The sequence below is a fragment of the Populus trichocarpa genome, chromosome 13, assembly GCF_000002775.5.
Source record: "Populus trichocarpa isolate Nisqually-1 chromosome 13, P.trichocarpa_v4.1, whole genome shotgun sequence".
Taxonomy (NCBI): domain Eukaryota; kingdom Viridiplantae; phylum Streptophyta; class Magnoliopsida; order Malpighiales; family Salicaceae; genus Populus; species Populus trichocarpa.
The window spans coordinates 2531048-2550918 of NC_037297.2; the positions used below are offsets into that span (position 1 = coordinate 2531048).

A 19871-nucleotide genomic window follows, 5' to 3' on the forward strand; every position below is an offset into this window, starting at 1 on the left:
AATAAGATTTTTATCGTTTTGATTAAAGAAAAACAGCCAAAGTTTATGAACCTGTTTAAAAATTCTCATGAAGGTAATTTTGAATTCATTCAACTCCCACTAATCCTTGAAGTTTTTCATTTATTTTTTGTATTTATTTTTTTTACTGCAGTATTTCTTGTGAAGATGAACAACTTCAAGATTATTTAATAAGTTGATCTTCAAAGAGAAATATAGGCAATTTGTGACATAAAACTATTTTTTTTTCTCCACCAAAAATAAAATAAAATACACTGAATGATTAGTCTACATGAATCTTAGATTTAACCCGTCCTTTATTATAATTATTATTAACGTCTATGGTGATGGCTCCTCCAACAGGATCACTTGCCACTCGTAACTCGTCGAAGTTTGCTGTCCTGTCTCCTTCACGGCACCAAAAAAAAATCTCCGCCGCCGCCACCAATGGCCGAAACATCCGTCTCCTCCACCGCCGCCACAACCCCACCTCCTCTACACCATGGAGCGAAGAAATAGAATGCATCTTGGACAATTCGCTCAGAGAAATGCCAATAATTGGTGCAAAAGATTCTAATCCTATACAACAAGAGGAAAGTGCAAATACAAGCACGTGCGCGCTCTGCTGTTTTGTGCGTATTTGATGCTAGTGAAGGCTGCTGTTTTACACTCTCAGCTCGGCGGAAGATTCCATGCTCGACTAGGCGGGAATGCTAGAGAAAACACGCATAATGGTGAATTGGTGACAGATTTTCAAGAGAAGAATCTGTTTCTTTGGCCAGCTTCCTTGCTCTAGGAGAGAAAATGAGAGCAAGAGAAATGAACCATTTGTCATCTCAAAACCTGCAGCAGCAAGAATATTTTCAAGTAATTTGAGTTTAGGCCATCTTTCTCATGAACACATATATCATCATTTACTATCCATCGCAATGTATGATGTTGCCCTTTCCCTTCCCATTGCCATTCAAAGTCTGTTGTCTTTCCATGTGGCAAAATGTTAATCAGCTATTTCCAGGATTCCAAACAATATTTGTCTGGTGGCTTGTGTCCTCCATATGCATAGAATTCTTCAAGGGAAAAAAAATTGTATATTGCGTAAGCTTTAAATAAAAGAAGAATTGCTTATAGGAGTTCGTTAGAATTTGAACAACGATGTAGGTCTGAAACGGCGGGGTATGGCATGGGAGCATTGACCCCTAACCTCCATTTATTTTCTTTCTGATCGTGTCCATTTTCCCATTATCGTCAAGTGTTTTTTCGTAACAAAACAGTGGGAAAAAAAACCCTCATTCAATGCATTGTAGACACAATATTTGTCTCGCTCTTTTGTTTTTGTTTCTATGATTCGGTGTAGGACAATCTGTATTTTACCAAGATTATAGATTTGAAAATTTTTAGTTAATAAATACTCATCATAATTTTACACAAGTTACACTACAATCTCTCTCAAAATCTTAATTAAAAAAAGCTATAATTTATATATATATTTACATTTATTTTTTCAAACCATATACTACAGTAATATCAAACAAACACTAAATATCATAATCAATTAAAATTAATTTATAAAATTATATATCCGATAGCTTTAATGAAGCAAAGTTCGAACCCGACCAAAGCCGATGACTGGACATCAAAGGGATATATCATAAACACCTAGATTGCCTCATAATTGAAACTAATCTTTACATAGGCAGCGTTTAGAATTACATAAATCATAAACTACACCTATTTATTACAGCCATTTGAGACCATACACATAAAGCTTTGATGTGTGATGTGTGATGGGATCATACAAGACTGAGCTCATCAATTAAATTTTGAGATTTTGTGCCATCTTGAGATTCGACAGCTGCGAGTGTCTTCCTCAAAGCTACTAACTCTTCCCCAGCACCGCATACATATGCTGAAGCTTGTCTTCCGGACAAGGTCGCTCCTTCCATGCTGTCTATGTAATCCTGTTCAATGCAGAAACCATGCTTAATTTATTAGTTTTTTTTTTCACATTTTCACTCAAATAAAGCAAGTATTGCTTATCTCTCTGGTTGCTTTTGTTGCTCCCTTTTAATTAACAGGTTGTTTTTATACTGAAAGCTGTGGAGGCAAGCACTAAAGCTACTTTTCTATCAAGCTAAAGGGTCTAGGGAAATTTGAGTTACCTGTTTTGTATATGAACCAGCAAGGAAGAAATTCTTCACAGGTGTCCTCTGATCAGGTCTAAAGGGATCTTTGCCAGGTCCTTCACGATACAAAGATTGTGCAATTTTTACAACGGATGACCAGGTTACTTCTAGACCTTGGGATGACGGGAATAAAGCCAGGACCTGGTTATTTAAATAAAAAAATAAGAGCAAACAATGAGAATATTGCACAACAATAAATGGATTCATCAAATGATAATTCAATACTCAAATAAGAATCAACTACCAACAATGAAAGTTAGGAGCGCATTATTTTAGCCATCTTCTTATAATGAAAGCACATTAACTCAAGCTAACCATCTGTGATGATGTAAGCCTTTCATCTCTAACTGGCTTTTGGACTACCAAGAACCCATATCCACACAAAGAGCAACTGCAGGTGGTATCAGAGCCAAAAAGGACTTGCATTAAGGCCTGGTTACTACGTACACACACAGTCTGGAATTTGGCGGTGCCAAACTAGCTGGGAATGATGTCCTAAAATTAACAGAGATGTTTTCTTTATTTGCAAAAATATGTGTAAGTTGTTTGCACAGTCAAGAACATACAAATGGCACATTTTCAAGGCATAATTACTTCAATCTGAAGCCAAGTTTACACTTCGCAGGCATGTGCATGTGCCCTTACGCAAAAAACTTATAGAAACGAAAGAAGCCTTAGGGATAAGCACTCTTCAAGCTGAATGGATCAGAAGTTACTAAAGCCTGGATAGTTTAATCAAACGCTACCCACGTTATGTTTTTGCATAACTTCCCAGTGTATGTAATAGGGCTTAGGACCATAGATAATAGATGACTTTAGGTGTTCAGAGATAATGTTTAAATGCTACAAACCTGCTTTGAAACTCTCTCTATGATTTTATCATTTGTCAAGGGCATGTAAGGATCTCCTGGTGTCAGAACACATCTGAAACATATAATATTTGTGAATACAACGGATAAGGATGGAAAAATAAAAGATACCTCTAGGGATATGTAAGGTGGATTGCCATTCCCTTACAAAACAGAAACTAACAGCAATATACTGGAGTAGAGATATTTGTTTTCTTACTGGAGCAATGAACCTTGTCCTTCAATGTAGTAATCTTCTGGAGAAGTGAGTGCTAGGTCAGCAAAACAAGAAAAATCTGCATCTGGAGTGTACAGGAGGTTATCTAAGCCAGTAGCTTGTCGCAACTGCCTGCCAATTGAAAGAAGCAAGGGCTTATTGGAAAAATGCCGTGTATAGTCTCAAAAAAAACCAAAGCAGATGATATTCTTGGTCATTGAAAAAAGCATCCTGCTTTCACAATCAGAGCATCAGCATAGATAGAAATTCACCTTGATTGTTCTAGATCCTGCAACTCTGTAACCCAGCCATTGTATCTAAGTTGTACTGTCACAACAGGTACTCCCACTAGCTCATAAATATTATCAAAGAATTTTGATTCCCTCCACTGGGACGGAAGTAGTCTTTTAATTCCAGGGACATCACAAGCTACCATCAAATCAAACCATAGAATGACAAAAGATCATCAATGCACAATTGATACAAGATATGAAGAAAGAGAAAGGGCATATATGACTGTATACCTGCAACATAAGCATCAGCTGTTACAACTTTCTTATCTGTAGCCTGCAATGATATGAATGTAATGTTTCATGAATGAAGACCTTACAAGCACTGGTGGAAGATAAAAATAGCACACAGAAACCTCCAAAATGCACATAAATAATCTGGTTTCCAAATTGTTTGATGCACAGGTCTTGACCCAGCCATAGGACCCACAATGACACATCTATCATAACATATCAATGGCATATCCTTGCACACTCCATTTCCTTCCATCTATTAATTTGGCCAGGTTCAACTTAACAAATTCTTTGTAGCGTATAGACTGAAGATTTTAATTTCTGAACCTTATAAGCACCAAATTCTATGTATCATTCTGAAGAAAATAACTCCACCAATTCTCGAATTGCAAACCCACAAACATTTGCTTGGGGAGTTAGACAGAGAATAGGATATTCATTTCCTATTCATTCATCAAAAGGTGCAGATTAAATAATTTGTCTTCAACTCTTAAGCCTTTTCCATAGACCTCTTTAATTTAGAACCATAGCTTATTGAAATATTCATCAAAACAATGTCGAGGCAATTACATTGCATCCCTGTTGATCTTAAATTGGAGCAATGTAACCAGGTTTAAGATAGGATATTTGAACATGTAAATGATAATATCACAGCATCAATGTCCTAGAGATCAAGTTTAAAAGAAGGAAAATGAAAAGCCATTTACCTTCGACAAGGCAAGTCCTGTGACATGTATTTCTCCATCTAGTGATCTATCATAAATTATCTGTCTGCATCCCCACCTCAAATGAAACCTGCTCTTGCAGATAAAGAGTATCAATTATTGTGAGACCCAAAAAAAAGTTTACAAGTAATATATTTACAACTGTACCTGCCACCTTTATCTTCGATATACTTTCTAATGGGACCACTCAAGTAAACATCTGGAGAACCCTTGAGCATACGAAGTAAAGAAGCCTCTGTCTTGGTGGCAAACAATGAGAATATGGTCAGCATGCACCGAGCACTGATGTTATCACAGTCAATAAACCCAAGGGCATAAGCAACAGGATCCCACATTCTTTGGATACTCATGCGTGTTCCACCTTTGGACAAAAACCAATCAGAGAAGCTGATCTGCAAGAAGAAAATGTAATTTCAATGATAATATTAACAAAATGACCTGGGCAACTAATCAAAAGAAAGAGAAATGAGATAATTCTTACACTATCTAATTTCCTTATGTCCCTCAATGCACCATCGGGATCAACAAGAGCCTTTACAACTGGACTCAGGGCAAGCGCCATAGCATTTCTTGCTATATCATAAGTCTGAAATTGAAAAGTACCACGAGATAACACATCAAAAGAGAGTTTAAGGGGGTAGGAAATTTGGCACCAGCTAGTTCAGCTTCCCAAAAGATGTTGAAAGATGACATATAAAACCCTTATGGTTTCTTTTGCTCTTTTTTTTTTTTTTAATTTTTGCTTCTAGCGAAAATTTGAATGCCAAAACTACTCTACTTAGACTGCAATGAAAAATGTGAGGGTGTCACTAAGAATAGGAAATTAAATACCATTAGTAGTGATGCATAATAGATGCAGTGCCATGGGCCAAGAGACATTCAAGCAAGAAAAGAGGCAGCAGTTAGAAGGATAATAAACATGTTGATGACATTTTTGGGTTAACATCTAAGGTGGAGGATATTGCCCCATAAAATCCAGAACGAACTGGATGCTGGGAAGAGTACCTTAAGCTGATTTGTTGACAAAAATGCACTAATCCCATGCAACGGAGCTCCAATTGGAAACCGAAAATCAAGCTCTGGAATCAAGTTCAAGTTATGAAAGGACTTAATTATGGTAAACAAGATAAAATATGACACAATACAGGATGCTAGTAAGCTGAGGAAAAATGATTTCAATCAATGATACACACATCTACTGTAAGGAAAAATTTGATCAGATAAGGGTCAAGAATAAATCATACCACCAATTTCACCTCCCTTGTTTACAAATGTGTGAGTATGATCCTTCACAAGCAGATTTTTATCTGCACCCACCTATGTTCGAGTAGTGATTACGAAAAACTATCAGATTATTTAAAGAGTATTTTGTGTTTGAAAAATATATTTTAAATTGTTATATCACAATAACCAAAGAAACTTGCTTCACCTTCTTCATCAAACGGAAAAGATTATTATAGCAACCAAAGAAAACATGAAGTCCCATTTCAATATGGTTTCCACGTCTATCAACAAATGAACCCACTTTACCACCGATGAAAGACCTTGAATCGTATATGTCCACCTGATAAAAAAAAATAAGAACATCTATCTTCAGTTTACATTATAACATAAAACCATTAAATTACAACAATTCAAAATTTCTAGGAAATAGATGTCAAGTTTGCTCTTAACTATAAATAAGTTTGAAATATGCAATCCACAAACTTGCATTTAATTTTCGAGTTTCAATAAGATCAAGATGATTAGATGACCTTAGATGACCACCCAAGACAAAGCAGAAAAAGCAAATACCTCATGGCCTTGATCCAATAGCTCCACTGCAGTTGACATGCCTGCCAACCCAGCTCCAATAATAGCCACCTTCAGCTTCGGCCCCCTATAATGTTCAGGTTCTGGTGGAAATAACCCCTTCGGAGCTGGGAATCATACAATTCAATGCATGGCCAGCGAGAAGAAAAATGTCATCTTACACATCTTACTGACCTTTAAATAAATAAAAAAGCAGTACTTTTGTCACACATAATGAGGCATCATAACATATGCATTTGATCTGATGAAAATCTTTACAGTCACCCATTTATAATTTATTCATAGCAGCTGAATGGCAGAATTAAATTCCAATGATACATTTACAAGTCATCTCACCGACCTACTCTCTCAAAATTCAGAGCTAATTAAACAAACTCAAAAGGAAACACCATCAAAAATTAAAAATCAACATACCAACAATATAAAAAAGGATGAAAAGTCTCAATCTTTAAACCAAAAGAAAGCCCAGATAGAAAAAAAATGCACAAAAAATAAGTAAACAATACAATTCAAAGCAAAAAAAAACGTAAGCTTTGAGGGATTACCATTAACACTCATATCAGATACGTTTGTTTCCAAAGAATCCAAAGCAGACCGAACTGTAAACAACCTTTGATTCCTGAATCCCACCTGAACCACTGACCGCCTACGACCAACACCACCAGAGAACAATAACCCTGGTGGGCTAGTCTCACTTCTAGTTCCAGTAACAGATTTTGCAGGGAAAAGAATCAAAGAAGCCATGATTCTCTTCACTGCTCAATCAGGAATTCAAGAAAACTCTTCACCTCTTACTCTTCTTTCTTTGAATTATTTGATATAAACCAAAAGACAACAAGTCTTGCTTGGCAGAGAAAGAGAAAGAGAGAGAGAGAGAGAGTAGAAGTAAAAGAAAGCAAGAAAACGTGAAGTCTTCCTCTATAGTGATAGAGCGTCGTGTGTCAATAGAAAGCACGGATTTTTAACAGGACCAACCACATTTATAGTAAACGTAAACAAAGAAGGAGTGAAGGGCATCTCGCGTGGAGGGAGAGAAGATGCTTTGGTAGGAGAAATTTGTCAGGTATATAGGCATGAAGAGGTTGGTTTTGTTAATTGAAATGTGTGGCGAGGTTATTTTTTAAAATATTTAAAAATATATTAAAATAATATTTTAAAAAATTATTTTTTATATTAGTATATTAAAATAATTTATAAATATTAAAAATAATAAAATAATTATTTTTATAAAAAACAAGTTTAACCGCAGCTCTAGTTTGTCACCGAATAATATATGTTAGGCTGTTAGAATTTGGATGTTCTCATGTCATGTTCTGTTTTATTTGTTAATTTTAAGTTGTAGTAAAAATTATTTTTTAAAATATTTTTTTTTAGTTAAAAAAATAATGAAATTTATTTTTTTAAGTTTTAAAATTTTATTTTTATATTAGTATATCAAAATGATCTAAAAAATTTTTAAAAATAATTAAAACTAAATAAAATCAAAAATTTTCAAAAACATGATTAGATCACGATATTAAATAGGGTCTAAATTAGTAGTGGATGGCTTTCAGGTTGGCTGGTTTGTTTGTTTGATAACATGGTGCTAAGTTTTTTAAAAAATAATTTTTAATTTAAAATATATTAAAATAATATTTTTTTTATTTTTAATATGAGCATATCCAAATTATTCTAAAATATCTATAAAAAAAACTTTAAAAATTAGGTTAGATATCACAAAGAAGCATTGTGCAACTTGTGTAGTTCAAACTGTGTTTTTACTTTGTCATAGTTTTGAAAATATAGTAAATTAACAACCACAATTTTAGAAATATTTGGTTAATTACAATGTATATTTATATGGTCCTACTAAAACTTTTCCTTTAAAACTTGATTATAAAAAAAGTATAATTTATAAGTTTTATTAAATTTATTTTATCAAACTGTAATCACAAAAACTAATTCAACACTTAAGATCCACTTATTTTCTATTGAAAATTGATGGATTTAGATCTCTTATGATTTAATAAATAAAACAATAGAAAAATATTATTATTATTATTATTATTATTATTATTATTATTATTTGATTTGATTTTTTAATTGTAGATTTAAAATTAATAATACGATTTGAAATATAGTAGGAATAAAATAATAAAAATATAATTTGAAATTGATTTCAGGGTTCATAGTAAGATTTAAAATATGGTAAGAACAAAACAGCTATGAATAAAAAAATGCAATGCATTAACAAAATTAGGAAAGAGAATTCAATTTTATTTTTTTTTGTTTTGGGTGTCATTTTCCAAACGGATAATGGGTGTGTTTAGTTAAAAGCAAGTGCCCTCTCTCCCTCATTCTTTTCCATTGTGTTTACTTTCTCACGTACCACGTTTCATTCGTCCATCCATTCCCCCTTCCATGACCTTTTTGGTCGGAGACTTCTTTTCGTGGTGTTTTGGAATAAATTTCAATATGTTTTTATTAAAATTTAATTATATTTTTATTTTAAATTAATTTTTAATATTTTTAGATTATTTTGATGTGTTGATGTTAAAAAAATACTTAAAAAATATATATATTATTTTGATACTTTTCGAACGAAAAATATTTCAAAAAACAATTGTTACTACACTTTTAAACACTCTTTTCATTATCGTCGTAGATTTACATTTTTTGTCAAGCATGAACAATCGTGCTAATAAAGATATCACTTTTTTATTTAAAAAAATAAAATTAAATAATAAAATTAAAAACAAAAACAATAAAGCAAAAAAAATATTGGGTCACATCAACTTTTCAAACTTTTAACCCGGATTATTAGACCGGAAATACCTTACATTAAAAAATAGTAAAACTCAATCCCTATCAAATATAATATTGAATGATGAGTTGTTATTATTATTGTTGTTGTTGTTGTTATTTGTAGTAGTACTATTAGTATTAGTATTAATACATTAATAATATTATCATTACTATTATTATTATTATTATTGAAAAAACATGAACTATAAATTTGATTTGAAGAATAAAATTTAAAACTATAAAAACTTTTTTAAAAAAAGATCAAATTTAAAAATTTAAAATTGAATTGAAAGATTAAACAAATAAATTTTTAATAAAAAAAACCAAAATCAAAACCAAAATAAATGAATCCGAAACACTAATTACAATGAGAACCAAAGTTCATTTTTTAAGATATGAGAGTGTAATGAAGGGAAAAAAATAAAGGTTAACCGATAATAAATTATCCACCGTAAGATGATATGTACCGTCCAATAAAAAAAAAGACACAACAAAAAATCAAATGAGATAGTAGAAGTATATTTTCCACCACCAAGAGGTGCTAGATGTGCCGTCCAAATAGTGTGGTGTCTCACATGCTCTGACATGTGCTTTAATTTTTCTAATTGAAATAATATTAATTAAATGTGAAACTATATTAATATCCTTATCAAACCAACAATTACAGAAAAAACCCCAATATAAAAAGATCCTGATACCCTTATTCCATGACTTAAATTTTTTGGCCCTAATGATATACATGTAATTTAACTGTATACAAACAAATGATAAGACTTGCATATCTCTGCTCAACAGTGTTGGTATTTTTTACATGGGAGCATTTTAATTATTTTACTGCTTATTAAAATCTAAAAAGATAAAAATACTCATACACAAACCTATAATAATTAATACGTAGTTCGAAAAGATAAAAACGTTATTTGTTCAAAGGCAAACAATTTTAAAAAAAGAAGAAGCTATAGATGTCATTTCACTGTTACGAAATGTTTCTATAAAACACAGTGAAATCATCTTCCCCTTTGTTATTTTTTTTATTTTATATTATGAGATGGTAACAGTAATGTATAATAAAATATAATTATAAAGGGTGTAGCTCGACTTATCAGGTTCTAGATTTGCTCTTTAGATATCACCAGTTCAAGTCCCATAAACTTTAGGACCATTAAAGACTTATATTATTGTTAACTTCAGGACTCGTAAAATTAGTTAAGATACATGCAAGCTAACCCGAACTCTATCTTATTTCTATTTAGTTTAGTTTTGATAGAAGAGTGGGATTATTTTTGCTATATATCCTTAAAAAAAAAAAAACAAAAACGTTCAAATTTTGTTAAGAGTTCAAGAACATTAGTTTTACTGATAATTCAAGTTATTCAAATAAATCTTCGTTTTCCAACAAGTAAGTCGTTATATATATATTCATGTTACATTGATTCTATATGTCACAATATAATAATCCTTTTTATAAAAAATAATTGATAAAATATTTTATATAATAATGATAAATAATATTTTTTTAGGTGGCAACTTCTAATACAACTTCAATATCAGTTGATATTGACGCAGGTACGAAAAATATGACAAAAGTTATTATAATTAAAACCTTTTAAAACCAAAAATATTATAATTATGGAAAAAAAGTTAAAATATTTCATTTTTACTTATTAAAATAATTTTTTATATAGAAAAAAAAATAAAAAAAAGTTACAACACAACAACTTAACTCAAAAGATGTGTTTGAGAGTTTGGTTATGGTTGTTTATCACTCGAAAATATATCAAAATAATATTTGTTTTATTTTTAAAAAATTATTTTTAATATCAGTAAATATTAAAAAAATATTAATTTAAAATAAAATAAAATAATAAGGCTTCGAGGTATAGAGATGGCTCTGCTTCTGTCAAGCCGAACTTCTTTAACCATCAATAAGCACTCAGCGAATGAGCTTTTTTATATCAAGAACTAGCCATCCCATTTCACTACGAGGGCAGGAATTCCAGCCCATGGCCTTTGGAGAAAAAACAAATTATTAGGGCCGACGTTAGGGCCCATATAGCTATGGGGCCCAATATTTCCTACAATATATGGTTTCATCCTTGTATTTAATGATTAATTCAATATGGTCCTCCCAGGTTCTCAATTTTTTTCCATAAAAATGATATCTAGATGTTACAAATATGTTTTTTTTTAAATAATAATTTAGATTATACTGACCGGGTTTAATAAATTGTTTTTATTTTAATTAAATGATAAGAAAAAGAGATAATGATAGTAAACATTTTTTATTTTATTTTATGAAAAAATAGTTATTTTATAAAAAAAATATTAAAAATTAATTTATCAGAATCAATTTGATAAACAATGAATGAATTTTGTACACCATTTGCAAGGCCATTGATTTTTATATAAAATGGAAAAAGCATTATTATATTATTCCATTGTTTTGTATCTTAGTCTCCAGGAAACCGTATCTCTTTTAGGTTTTGTTAATTCAACTAATAGTTATATTAAACTGAAAAACGTAAAAACCAACACTGCGACCTACTCAGTAGTACTGCTTTATATTGCGTTTTTTTTTTTTTTTTTTGGGTGTGGATGCTTCAAATATCCAAGAAAGTAATTCACTAATATTAGAATTACCTTCTAATATAATTTGATAAACTAATTTTTTACGTTTTTTTATAGAAAAAAACTGAAAAAACGAGAAAGGAATTAGCTCAGATGGCTAAGCATTCATCTAAAAAGATGCTAATGGTGGACAACATTATCACAGCTCCACTAGGCCACTGGTGCTTGTTATAGTTTCTGTTCCGCATAAGTGTTTCTTCAGTTTCTTCAGTTGAACTATCTCTAGCAAATGTTTCTTCAGTTTTTCAAGTATTTGATATCCTATTTATTTGATATACATTAAAAACCATTGATGAACTATCTCCACTTGACTTAAAATCTTTGATAGTATTTGTAACTGTGGTAACGGTTAATTTTTAAAGTAATTTTTGTTTGAAAATATATTAAAATAATATATTTTTTTATTTTTTAAAATTTATTTAATATCAACATATCAAAAATGATGTAAAATTATATTAAAAAAAATAGTTGATAAAAAAAACATTCAAAAGTGCTTTTGCAATTTTCACGTGATAAATGTGAACTACAATGTTCTGCTTCATCTTTTATATGAGTGTCGGTTGGCACCGTGCAAAAGTCTATACACTGCATTATGATGAATATTGGTGCACGGCGTGGCTGCTGCAGGTTCAACTTTCTACTGATTATTATTTCATAATATAAATAATTGAAACATTTGAGATAGGGAGACATGTCCTTTGTTCTTTAACTTACTTGAAAAACTATTTTATGTTTTTATTTTTTTAACTGAAAATGTTTTTATCTCTTATTTATTTTATTTTGGAATACTAACCAACCGCAAGTTAAGAGTTCTCAATTATTAACATTACAACTTTTTAGAAACTTTGCAGAAATTATCCCTGATTGATTGGTTGCTGGGGAAGGCAATAACCCCCATTGCTCATCGTTTGGATGTTAGAGGAGGTGTCTGGGAATCTACTAATATAGACCAGAGAACATGAACATCTTCATACTGGCAGGACTTGACGTCTTCGTGCAGAATGTTTATATCTTCAGCTGAGAAACAAAGAGGCACAGTACAGTCATTAAATATGGAGGATTGAGTGCTAACTAGTATTCAGTGATCACAACAAGAAGAAAACCCCATGATTATTAATCTACCAGGCAATGTGAAGATATCGATATCGTAAGCAATCATGTGTGATCTATATGCTTTTCAGAAAATGTCTGGCTGCAAATCCAGCATAAATAATGGAGCCACAAATCTTGTAGATCATCTCAATGTGCTTCATGATCAGAATTCACAACTACTTACACAGGCACGGAATCCACGGTTTGTCAACTGTCCTTGATCGGTAATTTAAAATGTTTAGTGCATTCTCGTGTTTCAAATAATCTATGGTTCAAACAGGCAATTATAAGATAAGAAATCTTGAAGAAGCGACATGTAAAACTTGAGGCTAATATGCCTTGAAGAGAAAAGGTGATGATGAAAGAGAGAGTTGTGAGCCATTTACTGTGATGCTTAAAATTTGTCAAAGGGAACCAATAATGCAGTAGTGTATGGCTATGTATATAAGCAAAGACTGGGAACAAATGGCAAACAACATAAGAAAATCAGATCAACAAGGCTTAGAGATGCAGTCTAGAGTACGTACTCTTCTTATGAGTTGTTGAATGCTTGCGAAACCACAGCTTCTTCAAGGGAGAAAAGAGGGATTGCAGCCACCCCATTTGACTATTTCATGGAGGTGAAAACCAACGAAACATATAGAGGATCGAGAAGAGATCAGAGAGAGAGAGAGAGATGTCTGCCTAGTTTGCTTATACAAAAGTGAATTCAGAACACCATGTATCTAACACTCAAGTATCCTCTTGCAGCAGCAGGCTATATACATGCTAAGAATACATTTCCGATAGCCTGTGGCTGCCCTGTCTCAACAAAGCAAATTTTCCACTAGTAAGAGGAGAGAGTTCCATCCTCAGACAACTACAAGACCCCTTTCTATAGCACTCTTCAATATGTACTGTTTAATTTCGTACTCGTATAATTCATATAAATTGTCGGTACCTTTTCTTGTCAAAAGATGGCCACCAAACTTGTCGGGCTGCTGCTTTCACTTTTACATGAAATTATGTACAAAAATCATGCCCACATCACTCGAGCTACAGCCCGATTTTATGTAATTAGTTTGATCTAATTATGATAACCACGTCCACTAATCATGAATTACTATTGAGCAAGAGTTAAAATTAAGTATTCAAAATCTAATGATCTGTGCTAGAGCCCAGATTTTATATAATTAGTTTGATCTTATTAATTATTACCATGAAGTTTAGCGATCATGTTGAACAACTAGTAGCACCAATACAAAGGGGATGGGAGACATGTATCACTATCTTGAGTCAGTGATCAGCTGGATTCTCTTACCACAGAAAAGAACAGTTGAAATGTAAGTGAGCATACTGTTCTATTGCAAAGCTTCCCTTGATCGTTCTTATCCATATGTTGTATCCTGCCGACCCCTCATTTTTTCCACATTCTAAAAATCATCCTTTTCTAGTTTATATATGTGCATGGCAGAGTATTCATATAAAGATTAGAGTCATCAAATGCTTGCACGTTGATGCAGAAGCTTTGCCTTTGAATCTTCATGCACTCTCAAACTTATGGAGATTTTAAACAAAAATTTTCATAGGTTTGATATTTATATTTAAAGATAATATTTAAATCTCAATGATTATTTTGAAAAATGACAAAAACAAAATGGTTAAGAAAAGAAAGTAAATAAAAATTAAAAAAAAAAAACTAATGGTAGGCGGAGAATAATGGGCAATAGTGCTACCCACTGATAAAGCAAAAAAAAGTTTAAAACTCAACACACGAAAATGTTTGCTAAAAAAAGAGAAACTTTATTGATAATATAAAATCAACCAATAAAAAGTATAAATAGAAATACAATTAAACAATTATGAAAATAAATTACAATTTTCAATTATTCAAAATCCTTGATTTATGGTATTTGATTTTTCTCTATAATTGGATTGCAATCCAAAATATACATTTGTTTCCCCACATGCAGGAAGCTCTTTAGTTTAGGCAAATTGTTTCAAGTTTCTGCCATTTCTCGAAGGCTACAAAGATTTCTTAGAATCACTTATGTGGTAAATTTGCGTGCCAGGACCAAACTGGCAAAGCATTCAAATAAGAAAACACAAGAACTTCTTCAGGTTATTGAATTACGTTTCTTCTATAATTTGGTCAAAATGCTCATCTCCTGGACTCTTTCTCAAGGAAGTCGGTGCTGGCTTCTGTGAAGATATGCAGACAGCAGAGTACTTTTTGGTTAAGTCAACCGATAAGTGCTGCTGGAAAACTCCAATTCCTTCAACCACCACCACTCCCCATCTAGCGTAATCAACTCTTTTTCTGCTTTAACGCGTGGTCCATCTCAAATTCACAACCTGTCTTTCCAGGCTAGTCTTCACAGCATTTACCTTTTGACATAGTTTACAAAATTTCCTTTTGACGTGTGCCTACCATGCTTCTCAAAGGCATTAGAATGGTTGACAGCATTAACATTGACTGAAGTTTTAATAAATGATATAATTTTTCCTGTTCTTATCGATGTTACTATACATTCCATGCCCCCATAAAAGAGCTCCTCGATTCTAAAATGTCAAACGATTAACAATTACATGAAGGAAATATTGGGACTTTTCTGATAGAATGAAAAAGCTTGCAGCTCCGAAGTTGTAAAGAGGAAACTATAATAGCAAACCAATAGGCAGAGTATGTAGATTATATTACTGCGCAGATTATAACCAAGACAAATAGCAGTGCAGCTGCTCCAAGAATCAAACAGAAGGTCCAGCACACCTTCTTGATTAAACTTGTTGAAATAAAAGAACCAGAATTCTTGAACTGCTTATCCACAAAATTTAAGAGAAAGTATCAATGATGATGATAATACGACAAGAAAATAATGGAGATTTGAACGGTAGAACACCCTCGAATGAATATTCAAGAAATGTACCTGCACTTGATCTTGGGTTGTATCCTCTGACTGCAAGGAGGAGCAGAACCAGCATGAAAGTGTCAAAAGCCTAATGAGAAGAGAATATTAGGAACATCTAATTGTGTATTTAAATACTTACAGTAAGCAGCGTGAGCAGCTCTGGATCGAATTTGGAGTGCAACTTCCTTTTCTGATCTGCAGGACACCATGGATATGTTAGCTAAAATATTTTCCATTTCACCATTTTGTTTTCTTCAAGGCACAAAAAGCAAGACCTCTCAAGCATCAAAATCGCCAACTTTGTGCATGCTAGTGTGTAGTGTGTGTTCTGTTGGGATTTTTAAAATTAACACAGCAAAGTGGAAGTTATTGTGATGTGTCTCGGCAGTCCGCAAGCTGAACTTGAAAGCTACTGACGAGGAGAATAAATCTACTCCTAAAGGTTAAATAGTTTGTGGTGATTCAAGCCTGATCTTGCAAAATACCTACCATATCTGGGTTTTGGGTCACTGGCAAGTGCTACAAATCCACTTAAGACAATGTATGAAGGAAGCTTAATGGATCAAATGATTGGATAAACTCCAGAGCGTACCATGCCAACTCTTTCCTCATAAATCTGATCATAGATGCCACTATATTTAGAGTACCTTTTTGGGTGCCCCAGTTTTGTTGTGAAGGAATCCAAGGCTAAGGTTAACCAATCATTTACAGTAAAAGAAATAACCAGGTAATAACACTAAGTTTTCGGTATGTTTATTCTCACTGAAGTTGCAGAATAGCAATGCTGTGACATGAGATTTATATGCTTGACCACATACATTAAATTTTAAAGTATTACCTTGATCAAGGCTGTTGGTTGTTCTACTGGTTCCAGTGGTAGTTGAAACCAGAAAACCTCCTGCCCTGTATGCACATACCAAGATCAAACCAATTTAAGATTGATCCTTACTTTTCTGCAGCTAACATTCAAGAGGAATGAGGACATGAAACCAACTTTACCTCTTTGTTGATGTATAGAGACGGAGAGCCAGTGCTCGTGTTCTTAGCTGTAAATCCGATATCATTTTCCATCGAAATTCCGAATCTTCTATAGTTCTGTAAAACCACTGCTGCAACAGATTATTTACTTTTATGGAAGCTTATTGAGTACTAGATTGATGAATGCTTTCAAGTGTTACACAGATTACAGCAATTTATGTTGGGAAAAACTGAAAAGTCTATTCAGTTCAAACCCACTAATAATTGCTGATTTCCCTTCCATTTGACTCATGAGATCCATGATTTTTTTTTTTTCATTTTAAATGCTAATTCATTTTACAAAAGTGTAATTCACAGAAACTCAAATTACAAAAAGGCAACAAGAAAATAGGACTAATCGCTCAATGATACAGTGAAGTATATCAAGCATCAGAAGACGAACACTTGAGAAATTGAAGATGGAAGATCAATAAACAGCAGTAAAACACTAGCAGAAACAGAAATTATTGACTGTTTCAAAATAAAGTAGAGAAACACTCATAAGGGGAAGATGTGAAAGATATGGAACATACAAGGCAGGCTTTGAAGGTGGGTTATGAAGGAGTGATTCAAGGCGATCAAGCTTGACTCCAGCTTCAATTAGCTTCGATTGAGCAATGTCTCTGAGCCTATTTTCTTCGGCTAAGTCTTTGTTCTTTATTCTGCTTTCTATGTCCTCCACCAACTTTGTTGTCTCTTGTGCTTCCCTTATCCATGCATCCATAACTAGACAGCACTCATGATTCATCATCTCTCTCTCTCCCTAGACACCAAACTAAATCCCCTCCCTCTCTCTAAGCTGCAAACAACATATAAAGAAACAAAAATGAAGTACGCAAGAAAGTGAACCATAAAACAGAATTCGATCTTAGCTACCTACCAAAACCACCTATCCCTCTCTCTTAAAGAACAAAACAACAAGAAAGGTGCCTGGTTTGAGGAAAAACTTTAAAATTTCAGTTGTCATAGACAATGTGACATTGTTAATGAAGACAAGCAATGGAGTTTAACAAGATATGGTTGTCCAGCTAAGATGGTCCAACGATGGAAATTATCTTCGTCTTGAAGGCGTTTTCTGAAAGTGAATTTTAAACTTTTTTTTATTAAAATTTATTTTTTTTAATTATAAATTATATTTTTACATCATTTTTATATATTAATATAAAAAATAAATTTAAATAAAAAATATTTTAAAAACAATCAATACTAAAATCTCAAACAACATCCAAACCATATTTTCAACAACATTTTTTCTCGCTAAATTAGATATACATGGCAAGTGCATATGGTATCTAATAATTGTTTTTCCTTATATTTATTAAAACCAACTCTACTTGAGATCCATTCCACCAACCCCAATAGTATTCGGTATTGTGTTTCGAAAGCGTTTATAAAAAAAATTGAAAATTTTTTATTTTGCTTCAAATTAATATGTTTTTTATGTTTTTAGATCATTTTGATGTGCTGATGTCAAAAATAATTTTTAAAAAATAAAAAAATATATTATTTTAATGTATTTTGAAATGAAAAGCAACCACAACCACACTTCCAAACACGAAATGTCCAAAACAATTCAATATAAAACTAATCAGATTAACTTGAAATTACAAGTGAACCATTAAACCAATCAAAATCTAATTTCATTCTGAAAAGAATTTTAAAATAATTTTATTTTAATTTTAATATAAATGAGACATTGTTATTTTTATTGTTCTATGTCAATCTACCTAGTCGATAACCCAAGCTTTAGTCTAGCATTGTTTCATTGCTATGGTTTTCTTTTCTTTTTTGTATATTTTTTAATGATGAGAGCATTGTATATTATATGGAAAAACATTAATGATTATATTAACCTAAATAAAAAATATCATTTTATTTTTTAAAATAGTTTAAATAAAACTCAATCCAAATCAATATATCATCAAATTAACTCGCTAAATTAGACAGTGTTTTATAATTATAATATCATATAACCCAAACTTATTATATCATGCAATAAAGTGGGGATATTTATCATTGAAATTATATATCATAAATAAGATTTTCTTTCTTTTATTAAAAATATATTATACAAACAACCAGCATTAAGAAAAAAGCAAATGATCACGCCAGGAAATGTGATAGGGCTCAAAAGTGGGCTAAAATTGAAAAGCTTACCCCATCCATCCATGGATCTAGCCCAGGAAATGTGGCCCAAAGATAACAAGTCGAAAAGGGACCCTTAAAGTAGTCACTGTGTTTAGAAGGAAAAGATCAAAAGATTGGTATTCCAATGCCAAAATGTCAATCTCTGTGTTAATTTTTTAATCTTTTTTTTTTAGCTTTTAATATTTTTTTCACAAAGCTCACCTCCCAAGAAAGAAAATCATCACCATCAATCTTGTTGTTCAAGTTCCATTAGACAAGGAGATTAGGCAATCTTGCTTGGAGCTGGAGGTGTGCCCAAGATCCTTTTTTTTTATTGTTTTTCAATGGCTTTAATGTGATAATACTAAAAAGAAAATAAATTTAATAAAAATATATTTTAATGTATTTTTAAATAAAAATACTTTTGAAAATAACTAATAACAAACAAACAATTCCTCTGATGGATAAATAGGAAATTATCAAGTTGAAGATCAAGACTATAAATATACATATCCACATCAAAATGTGGAAGTATCCATGATTGCAACCTCTGCAAGAACGGAACAAAAAGATCAAAGATATGATAAAAAGTACCACAGCGAGCACAGAGAGGGCAAAAGGTTCACAAAGCACCTTGCCCTTCAGCACTCCTTTTCCTCCCCATTGTCTCGCGTGAATGTCCCACTCACTCAACCATCTGGTGCTTCCTATGCATATTTGCATGTATTTCTTTCTAAATTTATGTCTTCTTTTTTATATCCACAAACTTTATGATGTTTTAAATTTATGAGTTTTTAGATTATTAATTTTATTTTTAATAATAATTATAAAACTCGACCAAACATAATAGATTAACTTAGTGATGTTAAGGAATAATATAAATTATATCTTGAAACTTTACTTAACAGTTTAAGCTATTGGGTGTAGATGATTTTTTGACATGGTATCAGAGCCTTAATGACCAAGTGGTCACGAGTTCGAATCTCATCGTCCTCATTTATTTAATAAAAATTAAGCACAAGGTAGTAT

The 19871-nt window shown here is 32.0% G+C and overlaps 2 protein-coding genes and 1 long non-coding RNA gene across 8 annotated transcripts; all 3 read right to left on the minus strand.

Moving 5' to 3' along the window:
• Window positions 1-1537: 1537 nt before the first annotated feature.
• LOC7473341 (zeta-carotene desaturase, chloroplastic/chromoplastic) lies at window positions 1538-7355 on the minus strand. Of its 2 annotated transcripts, none has more exons than XM_024584200.2 (14): window positions 6852-7355; window positions 6289-6413; window positions 5924-6058; window positions 5739-5811; window positions 5500-5573; window positions 4976-5080; window positions 4642-4886; window positions 4477-4564; window positions 3770-3812; window positions 3518-3674; window positions 3249-3377; window positions 3032-3104; window positions 2157-2321; window positions 1538-1955 (listed from the first exon to the last, which is right to left on the minus strand). In XM_024584200.2, exons 1-14 carry the CDS (start codon window positions 7048-7050, stop codon window positions 1788-1790), a joined length of 1779 nt encoding a protein of 592 aa, XP_024439968.1. In that variant the 5' UTR covers window positions 7051-7355; the 3' UTR covers window positions 1538-1787. The 2 variants fall into 2 exon arrangements, with proteins under 2 accessions (XP_024439968.1, XP_024439970.1); XM_024584202.2 differs by having other exon boundaries at window positions 6289-6480; window positions 6852-6987.
• Window positions 7356-12521: 5166 nt separating this feature from the next.
• Window positions 12522-13751, minus strand: LOC7474593 (uncharacterized). The gene is made up of 2 exons (XR_002977214.2): window positions 13338-13751; window positions 12522-12735 (listed from the first exon to the last, which is right to left on the minus strand). It is a non-coding gene; the product is annotated as an uncharacterized LOC7474593 (long non-coding RNA).
• A 1495-nt stretch (window positions 13752-15246) lies between these two features.
• LOC7474594 (uncharacterized) lies at window positions 15247-17755 on the minus strand. 5 transcript variants are annotated; one of them, XM_024583350.2, is made up of 7 exons: window positions 17596-17755; window positions 17249-17514; window positions 16698-16793; window positions 16537-16601; window positions 15838-15893; window positions 15717-15746; window positions 15247-15604 (listed from the first exon to the last, which is right to left on the minus strand). In XM_024583350.2, exons 2-7 carry the CDS (start codon window positions 17464-17466, stop codon window positions 15482-15484), a joined length of 588 nt encoding a protein of 195 aa, XP_024439118.1. In that variant the 5' UTR covers window positions 17467-17514; window positions 17596-17755; the 3' UTR covers window positions 15247-15481. The 5 variants fall into 5 exon arrangements, with proteins under 5 accessions (XP_024439118.1, XP_052302229.1, XP_024439119.1 ...); XM_052446269.1 differs by having other exon boundaries at window positions 15247-15418; window positions 15449-15604; window positions 17249-17738; XM_024583351.2 differs by having other exon boundaries at window positions 16698-16804; window positions 17249-17746.
• Window positions 17756-19871: the final 2116 nt, after the last annotated feature.

What these genes read in the sequence shown, in the direction of transcription:
- LOC7473341 (XM_024584200.2), bottom strand. Translation starts at nt 7,050, where the DNA reads ATGGCTTCTTTGATTCTTTTCCCTGCAAAATCTGTTACTGGAACTAGA. An exon ending in GGACAAGGTTCATTGCTCCA is followed by an intron (nt 3,105 to 3,248) that starts GTAAGAAAACAA and finishes TATATGTTTCAG; the next exon opens with ATGTGTTCTGACACCAGGAG. An exon ending in CTGGTTCATATACAAAACAG is followed by an intron (nt 1,956 to 2,156) that starts GTAACTCAAATT and finishes TGCATTGAACAG; the next exon opens with GATTACATAGACAGCATGGA.
- LOC7474594 (XM_024583350.2), bottom strand. Translation starts at nt 17,466, where the DNA reads ATGATGAATCATGAGTGCTGTCTAGTTATGGATGCATGGATAAGGGAA. An exon ending in CTCTATACATCAACAAAGAG is followed by an intron (nt 16,602 to 16,697) that starts GTAAAGTTGGTT and finishes ATGTGCATACAG; the next exon opens with GGCAGGAGGTTTTCTGGTTT. An exon ending in AGCTGCTCACGCTGCTTACT is followed by an intron (nt 15,747 to 15,837) that starts GTAAGTATTTAA and finishes TCCTCCTTGCAG; the next exon opens with TCAGAGGATACAACCCAAGA.